General features: G+C 31.0%; 1 protein-coding gene across 1 annotated transcript in view; it reads right to left on the reverse strand.

The window, feature by feature from the left end:
- Positions 1-846: 846 nt before the first annotated feature.
- Positions 847-17570, reverse strand: part of LOC145833078 (nephrocystin-4-like) — a 31571-nt gene continuing 14847 nt past the window's right edge. Inside the window, exons 19-31 of the mRNA XM_082940277.1 lie at positions 16640-16715; positions 16242-16362; positions 15737-15963; positions 15167-15275; positions 14456-14617; positions 12601-12751; positions 12038-12179; positions 9537-9708; positions 8511-8684; positions 8138-8281; positions 7709-7846; positions 2556-3025; positions 847-2185 (exon numbers count right to left, since the gene is read on the reverse strand). Coding sequence (XP_082796403.1) covers positions 847-2185; positions 2556-3025; positions 7709-7846; positions 8138-8281; positions 8511-8684; positions 9537-9708; positions 12038-12179; positions 12601-12751; positions 14456-14617; positions 15167-15275; positions 15737-15963; positions 16242-16362; positions 16640-16715 — 3425 coding nt within the window. The remainder of the gene's footprint in view (positions 2186-2555; positions 3026-7708; positions 7847-8137; positions 8282-8510; positions 8685-9536; positions 9709-12037; positions 12180-12600; positions 12752-14455; positions 14618-15166; positions 15276-15736; positions 15964-16241; positions 16363-16639; positions 16716-17570) is intronic.

Below are 17570 nucleotides of genomic sequence, written 5' to 3' on the forward strand. Positions count from 1 at the left end.
TTTAGTTTTACTAAGCTATTGCGTTAAAGAATTGTTTGTTTCATAATAAACTTGTATGGCACAAATTATTGGCGACCAAAAGTTTGAAGTGATATGGTGTTATCTGAATAATCCGCATAAAACATTTATGTTGCTCTAATATTCCAGTTGATGATTGTACGTAAACTTAGATAAGTAAAAAAAAAAGTTTTATTACCAAAAAAATCAACTGCTGTGGTTAGTCATATATATAGAACTAATAATTTGTTCCGGAACTCAAATGAGAACCAACCATTTTTTTATAAAGATGCATGATGAAATAATCAAACAATTTTGCATAACTAGGTTTGTGAAACTTATTTATTTGTTTAATAACTAAACAAATCACGAACAGGTAGTAAACCAATAGAGCACTGTGATTGGAAAATTGTGCTTGGAAAACTTCAAGTCAATATCATCGTGTAAGAAGATTTAAATAACTCAATATTGTGAAATTAAAAAAAAAAAGTTAATCAGCATTTATCTGCAAAACAACACATAAATTTTACAAAAACATACAAAAAGTTTATTTGAAAAATACTATAAAATACCTAGAAATTTTTCAATTTTTCAATCACCTTAATTATTTTAAATACTGTCCTCAATGTTCATATTCAAAAGTCAAAACAGAAAAATAACAGTTTTAAAGATAGTAAAAACTTATATGAAAAAAATTCAAATGCACTCAATTTAATTTTAATTCACGATAAACCTTATGAGATGTCAATTCATAATACTTATTAAACATAACATTAAAATCGTAACATGGAGTTTTTTAAGGATACCCGGTATGAGGCGTAAATTAGAATGGCAATTAAAGTTCTACTCTTAAGAACAAAGCTCGATTTTGTTTTCCACCGATTTTTCATAGAAACGCCTCACATCGTCTGCGTGCTTGCACTTTCTGAACCCTTCCGCCTGCGGTTTCCAGTGGCAACCGAAGTGCTTCTCGCACGCCGCCTGGCTCCTCTCCGTTCTGCACGAAGACACGTCATGGAAGAACAACTTGTTGCCGGAAGTTGCCACGATGTGGGTGGGGTTCGACCCAGAAGGCACCGCCTTGAGGTTGTCCACTTGACAGCTCGAGTTCTTCCTGCACCCCCTCAACGGAAGCTCCACCTCCTCGTGCGCCACGCCCTTCAGCTCGTCCGTCACGACGTAAATTCGCAAAATGTTGCCCTTGCTGCTGCCCACCATCACCTCCGCGCCGTTCGTTTTGCTGTAAGCGGCGATCGAAGTGAAGGTTTCGCCCTCGCTCGCCTGATAAAGCGGCTTGCTGCTCTTCAAGCTGCCGTACATGTTTCGCGCTTGGGGGTTGCCCTCGAAGAAGCGGTTCACTTCCGACGCAAACTTTCTTTTTTCTATCGCGCTTGCGAACTCCTGGCAGTTTCCAGGCCTGTTCGCTTTCAAATTCAACGGCTTTAAGTTGAACTTTTTACTTTCCCAGCCGTGAGTTACGTGGTAGTTTTTCTTACTGCCTACAAAGTCTTGCTTCATAAAATCCCCGTTGTCGAAATAATCTTCCACGTCCGAAAGTTTTATCATGGTGACGACTGACCCGGTCCTGTTCAGGTGGCTGTACGTGACTGCCATGGTGGCGAAAACCACGTCTTCCAGAGCGTCGCTGTCGGGACTCGTTTTTACTTTGACGGCATCCGAAACCGAAACGAGCTTTTTGAAGCGGATCTCGTTTTCTCCTTCCCCGATGCTGCAGTGCAGCGGAAGAGCGAGGTAGCTGAGAAAATTGTCGCTGTCGTCGTTTTTGCAAACTTGGGCCACTTTCGCGGTCGTCGTCGGCACCAAATCCCCCGTGGCGTGGTCGAACTCGCTCAGCTCGTTGAAGAACAGCAAAACTTTTCCGCTTCCCGCCCGGTCCACGATCTTCTTGAAGTCCGTTTTGCTCCTCTTCTCAAACGTCTTCTTCTGGGTATCCGTGTACCGGCGCTCAAGATCGCTCCCGCCGACGTCCTTGTACAGAAGGTCGCTCTTGTGCCTCCAGCCGTGCATGGCGACGAATGTCTCGTTGTTTCCGATCTTCTCCGACTCCAGCCACTGGTAGCCTTCGTGCCTCGGGTTCAGCGCGTACTCGCTGCTCCCGTACTTCACCTCCGAAAGGAACTGCGAGTCCCGGTGCTTTTTGCTGTCGAACATGCCGCGGATGTAAAACCTGTGCAATGAAACTGCTGTATTTTGGTTGTTGTTTCGTTTGAATTTAGTATAGCTATAGTTAGTAAACAAAATAACGATATATGGAGTTATCTGTTAAATAACCACTTATTGAAGTTTAAGCCTGATTTGCAGACAAGTGTAATATTAAATTATTCTTTTTAGTTACATTTATTATTGAGGTTGTTGTTAATAAGACCTTGAGACTGAGAGTAAGAAATTTTTAGAATATATATTTACTAAAACTGTCTGCCTAACTTATATAAAGTAGACTAAAACAACATCTAGTATTTATTAGACAATAACTAAATAAGGTAGTATTTAATAATGACTAGTAGTCCCTACAATCTACCAACATCTATAAGTAATACCTGCACACCGGCCGGCCGCAGTTCGACCCGCAAACTTCCAGCTGCGCGTCCTCGGGCTTCAACGTGATCCTGAACGGCGGGATGAGGGTGCGGTGGAGCGTGATCCTGCCGAACACGTTCTTCGGGCAGAAACCCAGCATGGAGTTGGTGGCGTCGGGGTCCGAGGTGAAGCGCAGCGTCTCCTGGTGGCTCAGCTTCCTGGGAGCGCTGCGCTTTGCGATCTCGTCCATTTGGAACAAGTACACGCGGTCGTAGGTGGCGGCCAGCACCATGTCCCATCTGTCCAGAATGAGTAATGGACTCTTGTCCCACCTTGCCAACCATTTTATCTGGGTAATCCTAGTTCTGGTGGGAGTTATGAAAAATTTGGTTTGCTTGTGTTTACCCGATTTCGATTTGCACTGGTTGTAGACTTTTCCCCTTGAGCAAGAGATAAAAGCCAACAAAAAAAGCAACTTTAGTAATGAAGTCTTTAACATGATAAAGTTGTTTTTAGTATTTGAATATCTGTATTATGATTGTAGTATTTTATATTTTTTTCAATTCAATTTTTTTAATTTAGTTTAGCAGTAGAAAACCATCAAAGAACACAAATCAAATTTTTAAAGTTTATAGCTGTTTACACATTTAATGTTTAAAAGTTTAGCTATGTTTGATTAAGAGCAGTGGCGTCGCGTGGTATTTTCGTTAGGGGGTGCTGGATTAACTACAGCAGGATCAGAGTAGATTTTATTTGATAAAAAGTAGTTAAATTTTTTATGAAACTGTAATTTTATCCATTATATAATTACTTATTTTGGTAGTAACTTTAAATTATTTAACAAACAAAAGTTTTTTTTACATTCACAAATTGATGTAGTTGTATTTAGAAAGTCCTGAACTAGTTTAAAATAAAAGCTTTAACTACTTTTTATCAAATAAAATCTACTCTGATCCTGCTGTAGTTGTCCCTGCTCGACTTGCCTATTTTCGAAGTTGCCCCTGCTCGAATTTTTTCTGCTCAAGTTTCCCCTGCTCTAGTTTTCCCTTCTCGAGTTATTTCTGCTCGAAGTTTCCCTGCTTTAGTTTCCCCTGCTCGAGTTGCCTCTGTTCGATTTCACCTGCTAGATTTACTCCTGCTCGAGTTGTCTCTGTTTGAGTTGTTTCTACTCAAGTTTCCCCTGCTCTAGTTGCTCCTGCTCGTTGTTTCCCTCCTCGAGTTTGCCCCTGCTCGAGTTAACCCTGCTTAAGTTTTACCTGGTTGAGTTGCCCCTGCTTGAAGTTTCCCTGCTCGAGTTTCTTCTGCTTGAGTTCAACTTGTCTTATTGTTCTCGCTTATTTTTTGTATTGAAAACTTGTAAACATTTAAGATGCAGCTAACACAGATTGAGCTTGCAGCTCTAACTTTACGAACATTTTGAAAACCAAATAAAGAATTAAAAAAAAAAAACAAATATAGCAGGGAAATTAACGATGGTCATGTATACATTTGGCTGTGATTTTTGTACAACTTCATAATAACTTAACTTTCTTGTTTTTTAAGCTACTATAAACATTTTTAAATCATTTTACATTTTAAAGCTCAATTTCTAAGCTTTAACATAAAGTCATTTTGACGTAGTTTGGGGTCGTACAGCTGAAGCAGGGCCCCATTTAAAGCTGCGTGTTTAAAGCTTAAACTGTAAAAATTAAACTTTTTGTACCATTTATTTTTCATTTTTTAGGTGAAGCAGCAGTTCCAAAGTTCCTCAATTTAAGAGTAGACTATTAATACGTCTTTTTTCTAACAAGGTTCAAGGGGCAGCCCTGTTTTGCACGAACTCACTTTTGCACGAGTAGTCAGTTTCGCACAGAGTAATTTTTGCACGTAAAGTCAATATAGCGCTAGTGACAGTTTGCACGAGTTATTAGGGTTAGGATCAGAGTTAGAATTCGGTAAAGATCAGTGTCAGAGTTAGGGCTAGAATTAGATTTAGGGTTTTTCAAGGGCTAGTGTCTGAGTTAGCGTTAGAGTCAGGGTTAGATTTGAGTATAGAGTTAAGTTTAGATTCAGTGTTAGAATATGGGTCAGGGTCTGAGTTATGGATCGGTTTAAGGTGAACACGTGCAAAGAGACATCGTAAAAAAGTGACGACGTGCAAAAGTGACACCAGTGCCAAGTTGACCCTTTCTGCAAAAGTGACTCCGGCCCAAACTAAAAAAATGATTGAAATTTAATTTTGAAAAAAAAAATTAAGGTTTTAACTCTTTACCATATACATTTTTTTTCCTCTTTAATGAATTATTACTAACTGTATAGTTTATTCAAAACTATATGAAATTAAAATAAAAAGTTATACACATAGCAAACCTGAATAATCTTTTACTTCAGTTTGCGTTTTAAATTTTTTGCATATAAACTTATTAAAAAGTCTAATGTAATCACCTTAAAAAGAACTTTCTAACGTATAAAATCAAATTAACTTGTATACGGGATCAAAGCAAACTCTAGTTATCAATTATTTCAGATATAAAATTAAAAAGCCCTTTTAATCATTAAATATGTTAGTAAATGATGAAAGATTTAAACGTTAGTTTGGTTTTTTATTTTAGTGGACAGTTTTGTATTAAGCTATGAAGCATTACTGAATTGAATTATAAATTATACAAAAGTCTGAAATAATTGCTTAAAAAGATAACTGAAACTTGTTTTGAAATCGGATACGGCTTAACTAGACGTTATACATTAAAAAGTTTATAGTAATAAAAACTCTTTAAAATAAATTTCCCAAGGACTTCTTTTCAAACTTAGCAAAATATATTATTGCAAAATTTGTTTGACATACTGCAGAAATATTTGTAAAAGTTCCTTAAAAGTTGTTTGCGACTAAAATCATGAATTTAAGAAGTCTAATATCAGTAAATGTTTAGTCACCATAACACTTTAAGTCTAAAAATAAACCCACTTTCAACTCTACTAAAACACAAAGAAAAATGATTGATTAAAGGCTATTTAGTAAAGCTTTCATATGTACATGTCAGAAAACAAGTTTTTGTTAGTGTTAAAACATTTAATTGAACGTTTAAAACAACCAGCAAAAAAAAAAACTAAACTAGTTTTCTACCAAGGTTTTAAAAGTATTTCATTATAGAGTTATCTAGTTTTTGTTATGAATTTTAATTTACCAGATTTTATCAAAAAATAAAGTTTAATTTATTAATAAAATAGTTGTACTTTGTTTTTGAGTAGAACAATAAACTTGTAAATATTTGAAATAAAATAATTTTACCTCACTGTTCGTTTAGTTTTGTAAATAAAATTTCAAAATTAAATTTTATTTCTTACTAAGTTGTTGTAGAAATATAAAAAAAAAACATTCAATTTTATTAATAATGTAATAACACAGAGATAATAAAATCCTTTTATTTCTATATTTATTTTACTCCTATGAAGTTATGCAACCAATAGAAACACCATTTTTTTCTTTATTTCATTTTAAAATTTGACTATTAACTGCTGTTTCTATCTTTTCCACTTTGATTTTTAGCTGTTCCATTTGAGTAGCTTTTATAATATCAACAAAGTGTTTTAAATCTGTTAGATTAAACGATTTTAATATCATAAACTTAATTTTATAATGAAAAAAGATAAACTCAAAACTATAATGCAATAGACTGAAAAAATTAATTGCTTTTTATAAGCAAACTAAACTAAGAACAACTGTCTAAATCACATGAATACTTAGTAATTGTAAAAGAATAAAAAAATTAAAGATAATTAAACTTAAGATACTAGAGTAGAATTTTTAATCTTAACGTTGTTTTAAAATTATGTCAGTATAAATTTTGTAAAAAACTTTGAATTTTTAACAAACATTTTTATAGTTATGTAATCATTTTTTTATGTACATTTTTTACAGTTTGTTATATAAAAGTATTTAAATAAATCAACGGGTTTTACAAACTTAATTTATCAAAAAAAATTATTAATAAATAAATCTTAAAATACAGGTAAAAAGTTTTTTTTTTGTTATTAGGTACTTTAATAAACTTAATTTGGAATAATTGTACAACTTAGTTTTCAAACATTTAAAATATACAAATTTACTTATATTTTTTTTTACATAAAATCCAAACACTCAATTTATGACAGTTAGTTAAAATAGTTTTAACTTGATATGTATACCTAATTTTTTTAGAAGTTTTACATTTTAGTGTCTTAAGTTTAAATAACTAACTTTTTAGTATTACTAATATTATCATAACAACCTTAGTTTTCGTTGCTTGCCTCTTTATTTTCTATTTAAGATGCTAATTTGTACCATTATATTTATATAAACATAATATAAGTGTATTAATTTGTTTCAAGTTAGACTATTTTTTTAATAAAACGCACAAATTGCGACTATGTCCCAATGGATACCAAAAGTCTGACTTTTACTCAGGCGGCCCGGGTTCGATTCCAAGTAAATTTATTTTTTCTAGTACACTGGGCCCTTGGATATTTATTTTGTAAGCCTTTTTATGTCGTTCAACAAATTATTGGCCATCAAATATTAAATTAGTAAAGTTTATAAAGTAAAATTATAAATGTTTTTGATGTTTCCGAACATCTTTTTTTTCCTTGTTATTTAGCTTTTTATACAACTTAAACTTTAACGTTATACTTAAATTGTGCAGCATCATTTTAATTTAGAAAACTCTGATACATTTCTAATGAAAGAGCAAATAGTTTTTTTTAGACTTTTTGCTAGACACTACTTTAATAAATGCAGGAAATAATGTTTTAGATGAGTTAAAATAATGTTTTGTATCACTACTTACTTTATTTTTGTTATCTGTACCGATGACTATTTTATTTTAAGTATTAAATAACACTTATTTTTGCTAATATTGTTAAATTATAAAAAAAATACTAAACATTTTGTATTCATAAAACGCTGACATATACATACGCTATATTTTACAGGATAAATTTAACATTTACAATGTTTTACAAAGGTCATTTTCATACAAAACTTGATTTTGGTTATTTTGAATGATGAAAAATTATAGAAGTTAAAATAAAGTTTATTACCAAAAAACAAATATGAGTAAGAAAATTCATGCTGTAAAAAAAGATTTTGATGTAAAGCTTACAGCATAAAGTTCACAGTGTTTTATGAAAAAAAAAAGTAAAAAGATAATCAACAAACATAAGAAACATTAATAAGAAAAGACTCCTCGTTTCGGTTGGCTTCATCGTTTATATAAACGAAAACCGGAGCTTTTTTAATTGAACCAAATCCCGGTTGAAACCTCAATCCTATGTTTGTTTTTTGACAAGCGTCCATCTAAAAATTATCATCAATAAATTTCAATAAAACAAATCTAAATTTCTAATACCAAAACAAACTGTAAAACTTTAAGTAAAATACTACAAATCAGCTTAAAAAATAAAGACGTAGTTGGTTTTTTTTAATTTAACAAAAGTTATTAAAAACTTCTAGTTGTAAAAATAAACAATCAACATTTAATTCAACTACTACTTAAAAAAAATAACATCATGTAGCTATGTGACGCGTTTAAAACAAATGTAAGCTGCTTGGTCAGGAACAATTACTTATATGTTCACTAAAACTTACCTTCAAAGTATCTTCCCTGAACTTGAGCAGATCGGGCCTGCTTGTTTCCAGCTTGAATATTTTCAGCTCTTTGTAAGGGTTGGTGTAGCTGACCATTTTGTTCACTGAGGTTTTGCTGTCGCTCGGTATGTCCAGGTTGAACTCCTTGGAAAATAAGAAAATTAAAGTTTTTGACAAAATGTTCCAGCTTGCTATTTTGTTAATTAATTGAAAATGTCAGATATTTTCTCACCGAAACCGGTCATGAACAGAATAGTTAGTTAGCGCGTTTACTATGATTTAAAAATTATTTCAAAAATATTTCTTTCAATGAAATTTAATACCTTGTAGTTATATTAAATAGTTTTAGATCACATTAAAAAAGACGGCTAACTTTCGTGATGATGGGTTGTTCGGTTTTCGTGAAAACGATCAAACTTTTGTGCAATTTGTGAAACTCAACGTCCAGCACGTTGACGCGGATGAATTTCTTGTCGGAACTTTTTATGACCAGCTCCACCTCCGCCTTGTTGCCCGCCGACAGCACGAACGCTTCGCACGGGTTCACCTGTGGAAATGGAATATATCAGTGCTTCTGAAATGGGGTTCCGCGGAACCCTAGGGTTCCGCGACGCCTCCCAGGGGTTCCGCGAAGCCTTTCAAAATTTCAAAATTTATGTAAAAATTATTTAAATTTTATGTAAAATTAAAATTAGGGGTTCCGCGGAAAAGTTGAACTTTGGAAAAGGGTTCCGCCACTAGAAAAAGGTTCAGAAGCACTGGAATACATCAACCGTGACGTGTTTGTATAAAACGTGATCAGAATTTGACATTAGGTAGCCCTGCTGCTGCAACAAGTACAAGCTGGTTGTCTGGTGGACCCAGTATCCGCGTCCGGATCCGACCTGGTACTAGTTGTACGGATTTGGTAGATCCGTAGCATAAACACGATCTGTGCTGAGCACGGCGCATACGGATCGGTCTTATTTTTAAAAGCTATGGTCGTCGGTAAATTTTGTAGGAAATATTTTTGTCAATAAAGTCCTACTTGTTTATATTGAGTTTTTTTTCATCAACCATAAACCAAGTGGAAATTTAACAACCAGTTAAGAGCTCAGCTTTGTGTTTGTGACCATATATACATATGTTTATATAACAAAAATATACAATTTTAATTTACTTTAATAAGTAATTATGCAGACAATTTTTAATCCTGTTATAAGCAATATTAGTTGAATAAAACGACTTTTTAATAAGTTAGATATCAAAGTAAAATTTTTTTTAAGTTGAATACTTTACTTGTAAGCAACTATTTCTTCAAACCTGTAAACTTTCACATTTAAAACAAACTTTTAAATTAAAAAAAAATCCACATCTAAAATAAACTTTTATATATAAAACTTTCACATTCTAAACGAACTTTTATACTTTCTTCTTCACTGAAGCACTGGAGGAGCAGATCACACTGGGGATTTCCCCTGATAACAACCGGTAGAGTCGTCTGATTGGAAGCGGTCACTGTGACGTCATAACGAAACACCGGTTCGACGACGACCAGCCACGATTGGTGCACGACTGCCGAGTATTTGTCGCTGTGAAAATATTTAAACATTTTAAAACCATTTTTAACTTTATGTATTATTATGGTCGACAGGCAGTTGGTGCTCGCGGGCCAAATTTAAAGTATCAAAAGTCTTCGGGGGCCGCAGTTATAGTTTTATTGACATTCGAATAACCTTTTAATTTTAGTCACACAAGATAAAGTATTACTTTTATTCACTTTACTAATTTAAATGACTTTTAGCTACACATAGAATGCCCATCTAAATTATCAAAATTTATTAGAATAAAATATACAGTGACTTATATACTTAAGTGTTTATAAACTAATAATAGAAAATATTGAAAAATATTATAATTATTCAAAAATTGTTAAATTGTATTTAATTTTATGTATTATGATAATAAAATATATAAAAAAAGTTGAATAAAAAGTACGGTCGAAAGTAAAAAAAAAAGAGAAACTTTTATAATTTGTAGAAGAAACTGAACAAACAATCTGGTGATGAATTTATAGTTTGCAAATAAAAAATGTTTGTTAATTTGGAGTAAATTAAATATTTTAAATTTTTTTGAAAGGAGGAACTTCAGCATGAGATGTAATAAAAAATCACATTTGTTTGAAAACATGGAAAAAAAAGTTATTTTTGAACTATGATATTATATTGTTCTAATATTTAAAAAATAAAATAAATAACTATAAAACGACTTTTAAAAGAAGTACAGTACACTACCGCTTAAGTACGCAAATTGAACCCGACCAAAAAGTGCGTACTTAGCACGGGTAGTGCGTACTTTTTGACGACATAGTATAATATGAAATTTAGTTGTTTGTTTTCTTTCTTACAATTAGCCACCAAATAATTAAGCCAAACAAACAAGTTTTTTCATTTTAAATAACATTTAATACATAATTCTAATTTGTAAAATTTTTTTATAAATTTTAAAATTATTTATTTTTTTTATAAAAAGTTTCTACATAATTAATACATACATTTAATATAGAAAGTCAATGTCAGTCAATGATTAAAAAAAAAATATTAAGCTACATTTTGTTTTGTTAGAGGAAAAGTACCAAACTACATTGTGTTTACCGAACATTTTCAAAACATCAATGTATGTACATTTAAATTAATTTATGACTTAACTATTTTATATTTGTAGGTTTTTTTTAACTTCGTCATCTATATTTATTTATTTTATAGCATTACAGCTCAAATATCATTATTCTTTTTACTTTTCTGCAACCACTACATAAGTATTTAGTTTATTAACATTTAATAACAGGACTGTCACAATCTCAGGTTACTTTAGACTACTCAGGATTACTCACCCTAGTTTAAAAGTTGTGAAAGTCTCAGGCTAACTCAGCAGGTTGGCCATTCTACCTAGAAACATAAAATAATCTGGAAAAACTTGATGATTGAAAATTTAGGCAAAAAAACTGGAATTTCTTATAAGTTCTAGTATAACATCCTCTACTTTGTCTTTCTGGATAAGTGCGTACTTAAGGCGTGATGCGTACCAAAAAAAGTGCGTACTTAAGCGGTAGTATACTGTATAGTGTTGTATTCTGATAATTTGTACGTTTAAATGTCCTTATTTCAGTACTAAGTACAAAATAATTGTTGGTAACGATTTAATTTTTTTCGTAATTTAAGTCGGTTAATCAAAATATTTGTAAAATTTTATTTGATATCTATTAAGAAAGTGTTTAACACTTTAACAAGTTATTAAATTAAAGTTATACACAACATTATGTTTAGAGAGATTTAATACTAACTGAAAATTTTCTCAAGTTTTAAGAAAAGAATTTGAATTTTATACAGACTAAAGTAATACAACATAAATTTTTAATCTATATCAAATATATTAAAATAAAACAACAAAATTACAAAAACTAGAAAATAAATAAAAATAACACAGGCTAAAGCAAATCATTAAACTTGAGCTAAAAATGATTTCATTATAACTAAAACTAGCTATTTTTAAAAGATATTGAACACTTTTAACCTAATTTTAAAAATAGTAGTTTAAACAAGTTGAACATCTCAAAATCTAAAACTAAAGTAAGATTCGTGAACTCCTATTTTAATAATGTTTTTATAACAACTGAAGATCTTATCAATTTTTAATATTAGTTGAGTGAAACATTGTAAACAAATTTACAAATCTATAATTTTATTAATCCCCTCCTTGGATGCAAGGCGAGAACTTTGATTGTTTCTCTTGAAATAAACTAAATGAATACTAAAGTAAAAATTGTAAGCTTATGTTTTTAGGAACAAAAAATTAGGCAGAACTCACAATTTAACTTTACTTGCATACTGTTTATGTATATTAATATAAACTGATACTAACCAAAACACGTAGAGACGGAACTTTCTTGCTGCGTTGTAGTTTTTAGCGTTGTATTTAAGAAATATTTCGCACAAATGGCTGTTGCTTCTGGAGTGACAAACCACTTCGTTATCATCGCACACTACCATCAATTTATTTGTATCTGTATGTAAGTGTTAGTTTGTATTAGCGTTTTCGATATTCTTTAAATGTATTTTTTTTAACTAATCATAGTATAAACATTGAAGCGTTGCTTGTTTTTCCGAGGCAAAATAGACGAACTATTCTTGCGAGTATCTAACTTGTTAAAGTTCAAAATCTTTTTAAAAAACTTTTATTTTTAAACCATACTTAATACTGCATTGGCGTTTCAGTAAATGATAAAAAGGTTTAATTTTAATTAAGGTGGTAACAACAACATAGATGCTACAACTTTTTAATTCTTAAACGAAAAAAGTAGTTTATCAAGTACAAATATTCAGCAGCTCATTTAGATCGCATAAATTTACTTTGATTTCAGTCAACTTGTAACTTTAGGTTAAAATAAATCAACTAGTAAACAAATATTTTCAACAGGTACCAACCGTGCTTGGGCTGAAGCCTTATGCATTTTTTCATGGAAACGTTTTGCGATGCAGCGAAGCGGAACGTGCTGTTCACTGTTGCGGGCATCAGCACGACTTCCAGCTTCAGTATTGATATCGGCCTGTCGTCTGCCTTTCTCTTCACTACGACCTGTGGTTGTTTTAAAAAATAAACTAGATTTTAAAAAAAACGTGAATTAACTGATGTAGTACATTTTGTGAACTACAACTGGTTTTAATGCTGGAACTATATTTTGAATTAGATTTTTTGTAACTAGTTTGACTATCCACAGCAGAGTTTCCCAAAGTGGGCCATGAGCAGTAAAGGAGCCACAAGGGGGCCATAAGGCGTAATAAGTGAAAAATCGTAAAGATACGAGAGGTACCAAATGTACTTAATACAATGGCTGTTTTTTTATATTGCTTCTATTTAAAAGCAGACTGGGGACTTTCTAACTTTTAACAATTGTCTACTTTATTTATAAATATGAAAACAAAAGATAAAACTACACATAAAAAAAAGATTTGAATTTAAATAAAATAATAATATTTGTAGAAAAATTTTACTTATTTTAACAATAAGTAGATTTTTTCTTTATCTTTAATTACATGTGACTTATTTAATACTTTACATTTATATTCTATTCTATATAGAAAATTCAATTTATAATTAAGCACTTGTTTACAATTAAGAAATGGTGTGTTGTCTATATTTAAATTTGTTTCTATAGCCTTTTACAAAAATATGCTTTTGGTGCTGTAATGGATTTCTTCTTTTAAACAAATATAAATAAAATATATGAAATTTTTTTAATTAAAATTATTTATGTTACTACAACATTTTTCTAACCTAATCTCTTATTGTTAACAAAATTTCCGATAAAATGAAGTATAAATGTTTATCAATTAGTCAAGGAACATAAGTTTACTAAGTCTAAAATTATAGAGAGGTGAGTTAGCATTAAAAACCATATATTAAGTTAAAAATATACAATAAACCTAATTTGTGCAATATTAGAACCTTAGAGAATTTAGAAATTTTTTTTTTGAATTTTTTAGAAACTAAAATGCGTAATTAAACGAGAGTGCGTAACGTCACGAGTGCGTAAAGATGCATGAGGTTACTGTACTAGATATTCTGGAGTTGATGATAAAAAGCCAAAAATAAAAGGTCTTAGGTGTTTTTTATGGTGGATTTTGAGTAATCTTGGAACAAGAAGGCACAGTTTTTGTAATTTCTTTAAAGGGAGCCATTTGAAAAAAAGTTTGGATAATTCTGATCTACAGTTTGTGTGCGAAACTTCAAAAAATAACTTACAGAGTACTTTTTCTAGGCTGCTTTTGTGAGAATAATGTTTTTAAACAAATAAAACTTAGATACTTACTGATAATGAAAACATTTCTTGATTACTTTGAACTTTAATTTGTTTTTCTTATTTAATTGCTACTTGTAAATTTGACTAATTATAAAAACTACACACTAAATATGTTTTTACCAAAAAACAATGTCAAAAAGTACTTGGATACTAGATAGCTATAACTTTTACTACTAACTATTTAAACTTTAATTAAATAACGCATTTTTTTATCTGAAAGTTTTCAACAGTTTAAAATCACAATAATTTTACTTTTGCCAAGGTATAGTTCTTAAGTTAACAACAAAAAACTTTTTTTGGTAAACAGTGAATATATAAAAATTAATTATCAAGAAAATAAAACTTGCTTAGATCGAAACAATAGTTCGATAAAAATAAAACAAACACAGTAAGTGTTTAAAACTTAAACTTTAATATATGTACTATAAAAACTCGCATACAAATTATAAAGATTATATTTTGAAAACAACATAACAAACTCTGGCAGTTTTGTGGAGAAAAGAGTCGTTCAAATTCGACATGTTTCTCACCACTCGGCAGGTGGAGGGCTGTGTTACGTCATAATTACTGTTTGATGACGTCACGTTGAAGTGCTGATATCGAAATGGGAGAATGGTTGACTGACACGGTTTCAGTTTGAACTAAAAAAATAAAAAATAAGCGTTTTGAAAGTATTGGAATGTTGTTTACGACAAATCTAAAACACCTAACGTCTGTTTTGTAACATACTTAAATTTTAGAGACCGAAAAAAACTAAGAACAACAACAAAAGTTCTTGTGTGTTCTTTTATAATATTTTAGCATCCTTTATTCAAATAACTTGTTATAATAAACAGCTTTTTATGCAACATTTAAAAAAAGTATATACATTTTTTATGTTTAAAACAAAGAAGAAAAACTTTTAAGAATTTTACAACTCGATCATAAGACTTGCATTTAGTACAACTATACCTTTACAATATAATTTATCACAAATATTATCGACTAATAGTACGGAAGTTGACCTTAACTTTTTAGATAAAGCATTAATAAATAGTTAGAGCTAAGTGAAAACCATACCGTAAAAAAGTTGTTAAAATGTTAAAACTTTTTAGTTTAAAGTCAAAAGCTTCACAGCCTTTTTTTAATTAAACACAAGTGAACTTTATGCACTAAATTATGAATTATATTATAACATTGAAACAACTCACAAGAAAGTTTCCGGTCACTTCGTCGGTAGTGTATATTTTTTCATCAATCAAACTGGTCAAATTCTGAATCTTTTTAAAATACTTCCATTCACTCACATCAGTTATGAGCCTATTTTTTTAATTATTTGAGAAACAAAGTCAGATTTCAGTAGAGTAGAAGAAGTAAATAAAAAGTACTCCTAAGGTCTACTATGATGCTTATACGTTTAAAGTAAGACGAAAAATAAAAGTATAACTAACTATGAAAACTTTTAATTTTACAGCAGTGAAGTCAAAAAAGAAATAAAATTCAATTAGCCCTGAAAAGTTAAGGTATAAATAAATTTTAAAGTACCTTAAGATCTACTTTGATGCTTAAACATTAAAAATTCAAACTGCCCGAATTATTTATCATTTTAAAATACTTCCATTTATTCACATCAGTTATAAGACTATTTTTTTTAACTATTTTAAAAACAAACCAACTTTTAACAGATTAAAAGGAAAAAACCTTAAAAAATAAGATACAAGTAAAGTACTCGAAAGACCTGGTTTGAAGCTAAAACATTAAAAATAAAAAATCCAACGAACGTGAGGTCAGAATCTTCAATTTCGACGGAAAACCACTGAGGCGTGTCGTGGGGGTTGGACATTTTGTACTCGACGCAGTGCGCGGTCGCCATGGCAACGTGCACGCGACACGTGGTCGTTATGGAGTGCATGAGCAGCTGGCAGATGTCGCTGTCTCGGTTGTCATCGCGACGCTTCATCACCTTCTTGAGATCGCCACCTACCGGTTTGAACTGGGCGTCCCGCAGCTGAAATATTTCATGGACAATTTTTTGAAGATCAAAGTTTATATTTTTCTGTTGATTTGACTTTGTTTGATTTATATATAACGAAAAAAACATCACAGTAAGTTATCGGGTAATAAAGGAATTGTAATTTTTAGTAAATAGAAACTTATTGGAAAGTTGTACAGCTCATTTTGTTGTACTCCATTATCTCTCATCAAAACAGATCATTCATCAGTTGAATAAACAAAATGAACTAATTAAACAGGTAGTTATTTTTGGCTAGCATTAAGATAACTAACAATGGCACGTTGGGCGGGCGAATCTTCGTAATTCAACTCCAGTTTTCTCACAGCTTCCATTCTCTTCACCTTCCTCAGATAATCTTCATCTTTCTCGTTTCTTTCTTTGCTGTTTTCCTCGCTGCAAAAACACACTTGGTTTATTCTTTATGAAAAATAAAACTGATAAAGTTAATCTACTTAATCAAACATGTAAAAATTGTTTAAAATTTCTGGTTTTTCCATAATTCCTGGTTTTTTGGCAACCCTGTACATTATAATCAACTTTGACTAACCATCATTTAAATTATTACAAAAGTAATTCTTATAAAAGTTTGTAAAGTAACTAGAGTTTTAATGTAACACCCTGTTTATAATTAAGCAGTAAAAAATGCAACCAATTTGAAACAAAAACTCACTTTTCGTGTGAAATTGAGTTAAAGAGTCTAACTTTTTCAGGTTTGACTTTCCTTCTACATTTTTGACCACTGAATTCTGAAAAAAAGAAATCAAATTGGTACTATTTAGTAATTATGTAAAGCAGTGTTTCCCAAGGTGTGCTCTGAAATTTCAGTGTGCATGTGCATAAAAATTATTTAAGATTTTATTTGTTAAGTAGTAATGATAAAAGTTAGTCGTACAAAAGACTAATAAAAAACAACGTTTACATATTTAAACCTATAATAATGTCCAATACTAAACAAGTATAAAACGAAAACTGTGCCAGTAACCAAACTTTATTGATTAAAAAAATTAGCTCAATATCAAAAAGTCTGTTTTTAAACCATAAACATATAAGCACAAATAACAAAATTTCAAAAAAATCAAAAAACAAACGCGTACTGAGTAAGCAAGCTAAATTTTCTTGGACACAGTAATTCTGTCCATAGGCTTCTAGAAGGTGACAATAAACACGATATCACAATTCATCTGAACTAGTAATTGAAGTGAGGGTACCACGGTGAAAAAATAATAACAATAATTCACCTGAACTAGTAATTGTAGTGGGGGTAACACCGTGAAAAATAATAACAACAATTTACCTGAACTAGTAATTGTAGTGAGGGGTGCCACCGTGAAAAAATAATAACAACAATTCACCTGAACTAGTAATTGAAGTGAGTGTGCCAACGTGAAAAAATAATAACAACAATTCACCTGAACTAGTAATTGAAGTGAGGGTACCACCGTGAAAAAATAATAACAACAATTCACCTGATCTAGTAATTGAAGTGAGGGTACCACCGTGGAAAAATAATAACAACAATTCACCTGAACTAGTAATTGAAGTGAGGGTACCACCGTGAAAAAATAGTAACAACAATTCACCTGAACTATTAATTGAAGTGA

The sequence above is a fragment of the Thalia democratica genome, chromosome 4 (genome assembly GCF_965202585.1).
Source record: "Thalia democratica chromosome 4, ktThaDemo2.hap1.1, whole genome shotgun sequence".
NCBI lineage: Eukaryota > Metazoa > Chordata > Thaliacea > Salpida > Salpidae > Thalia > Thalia democratica.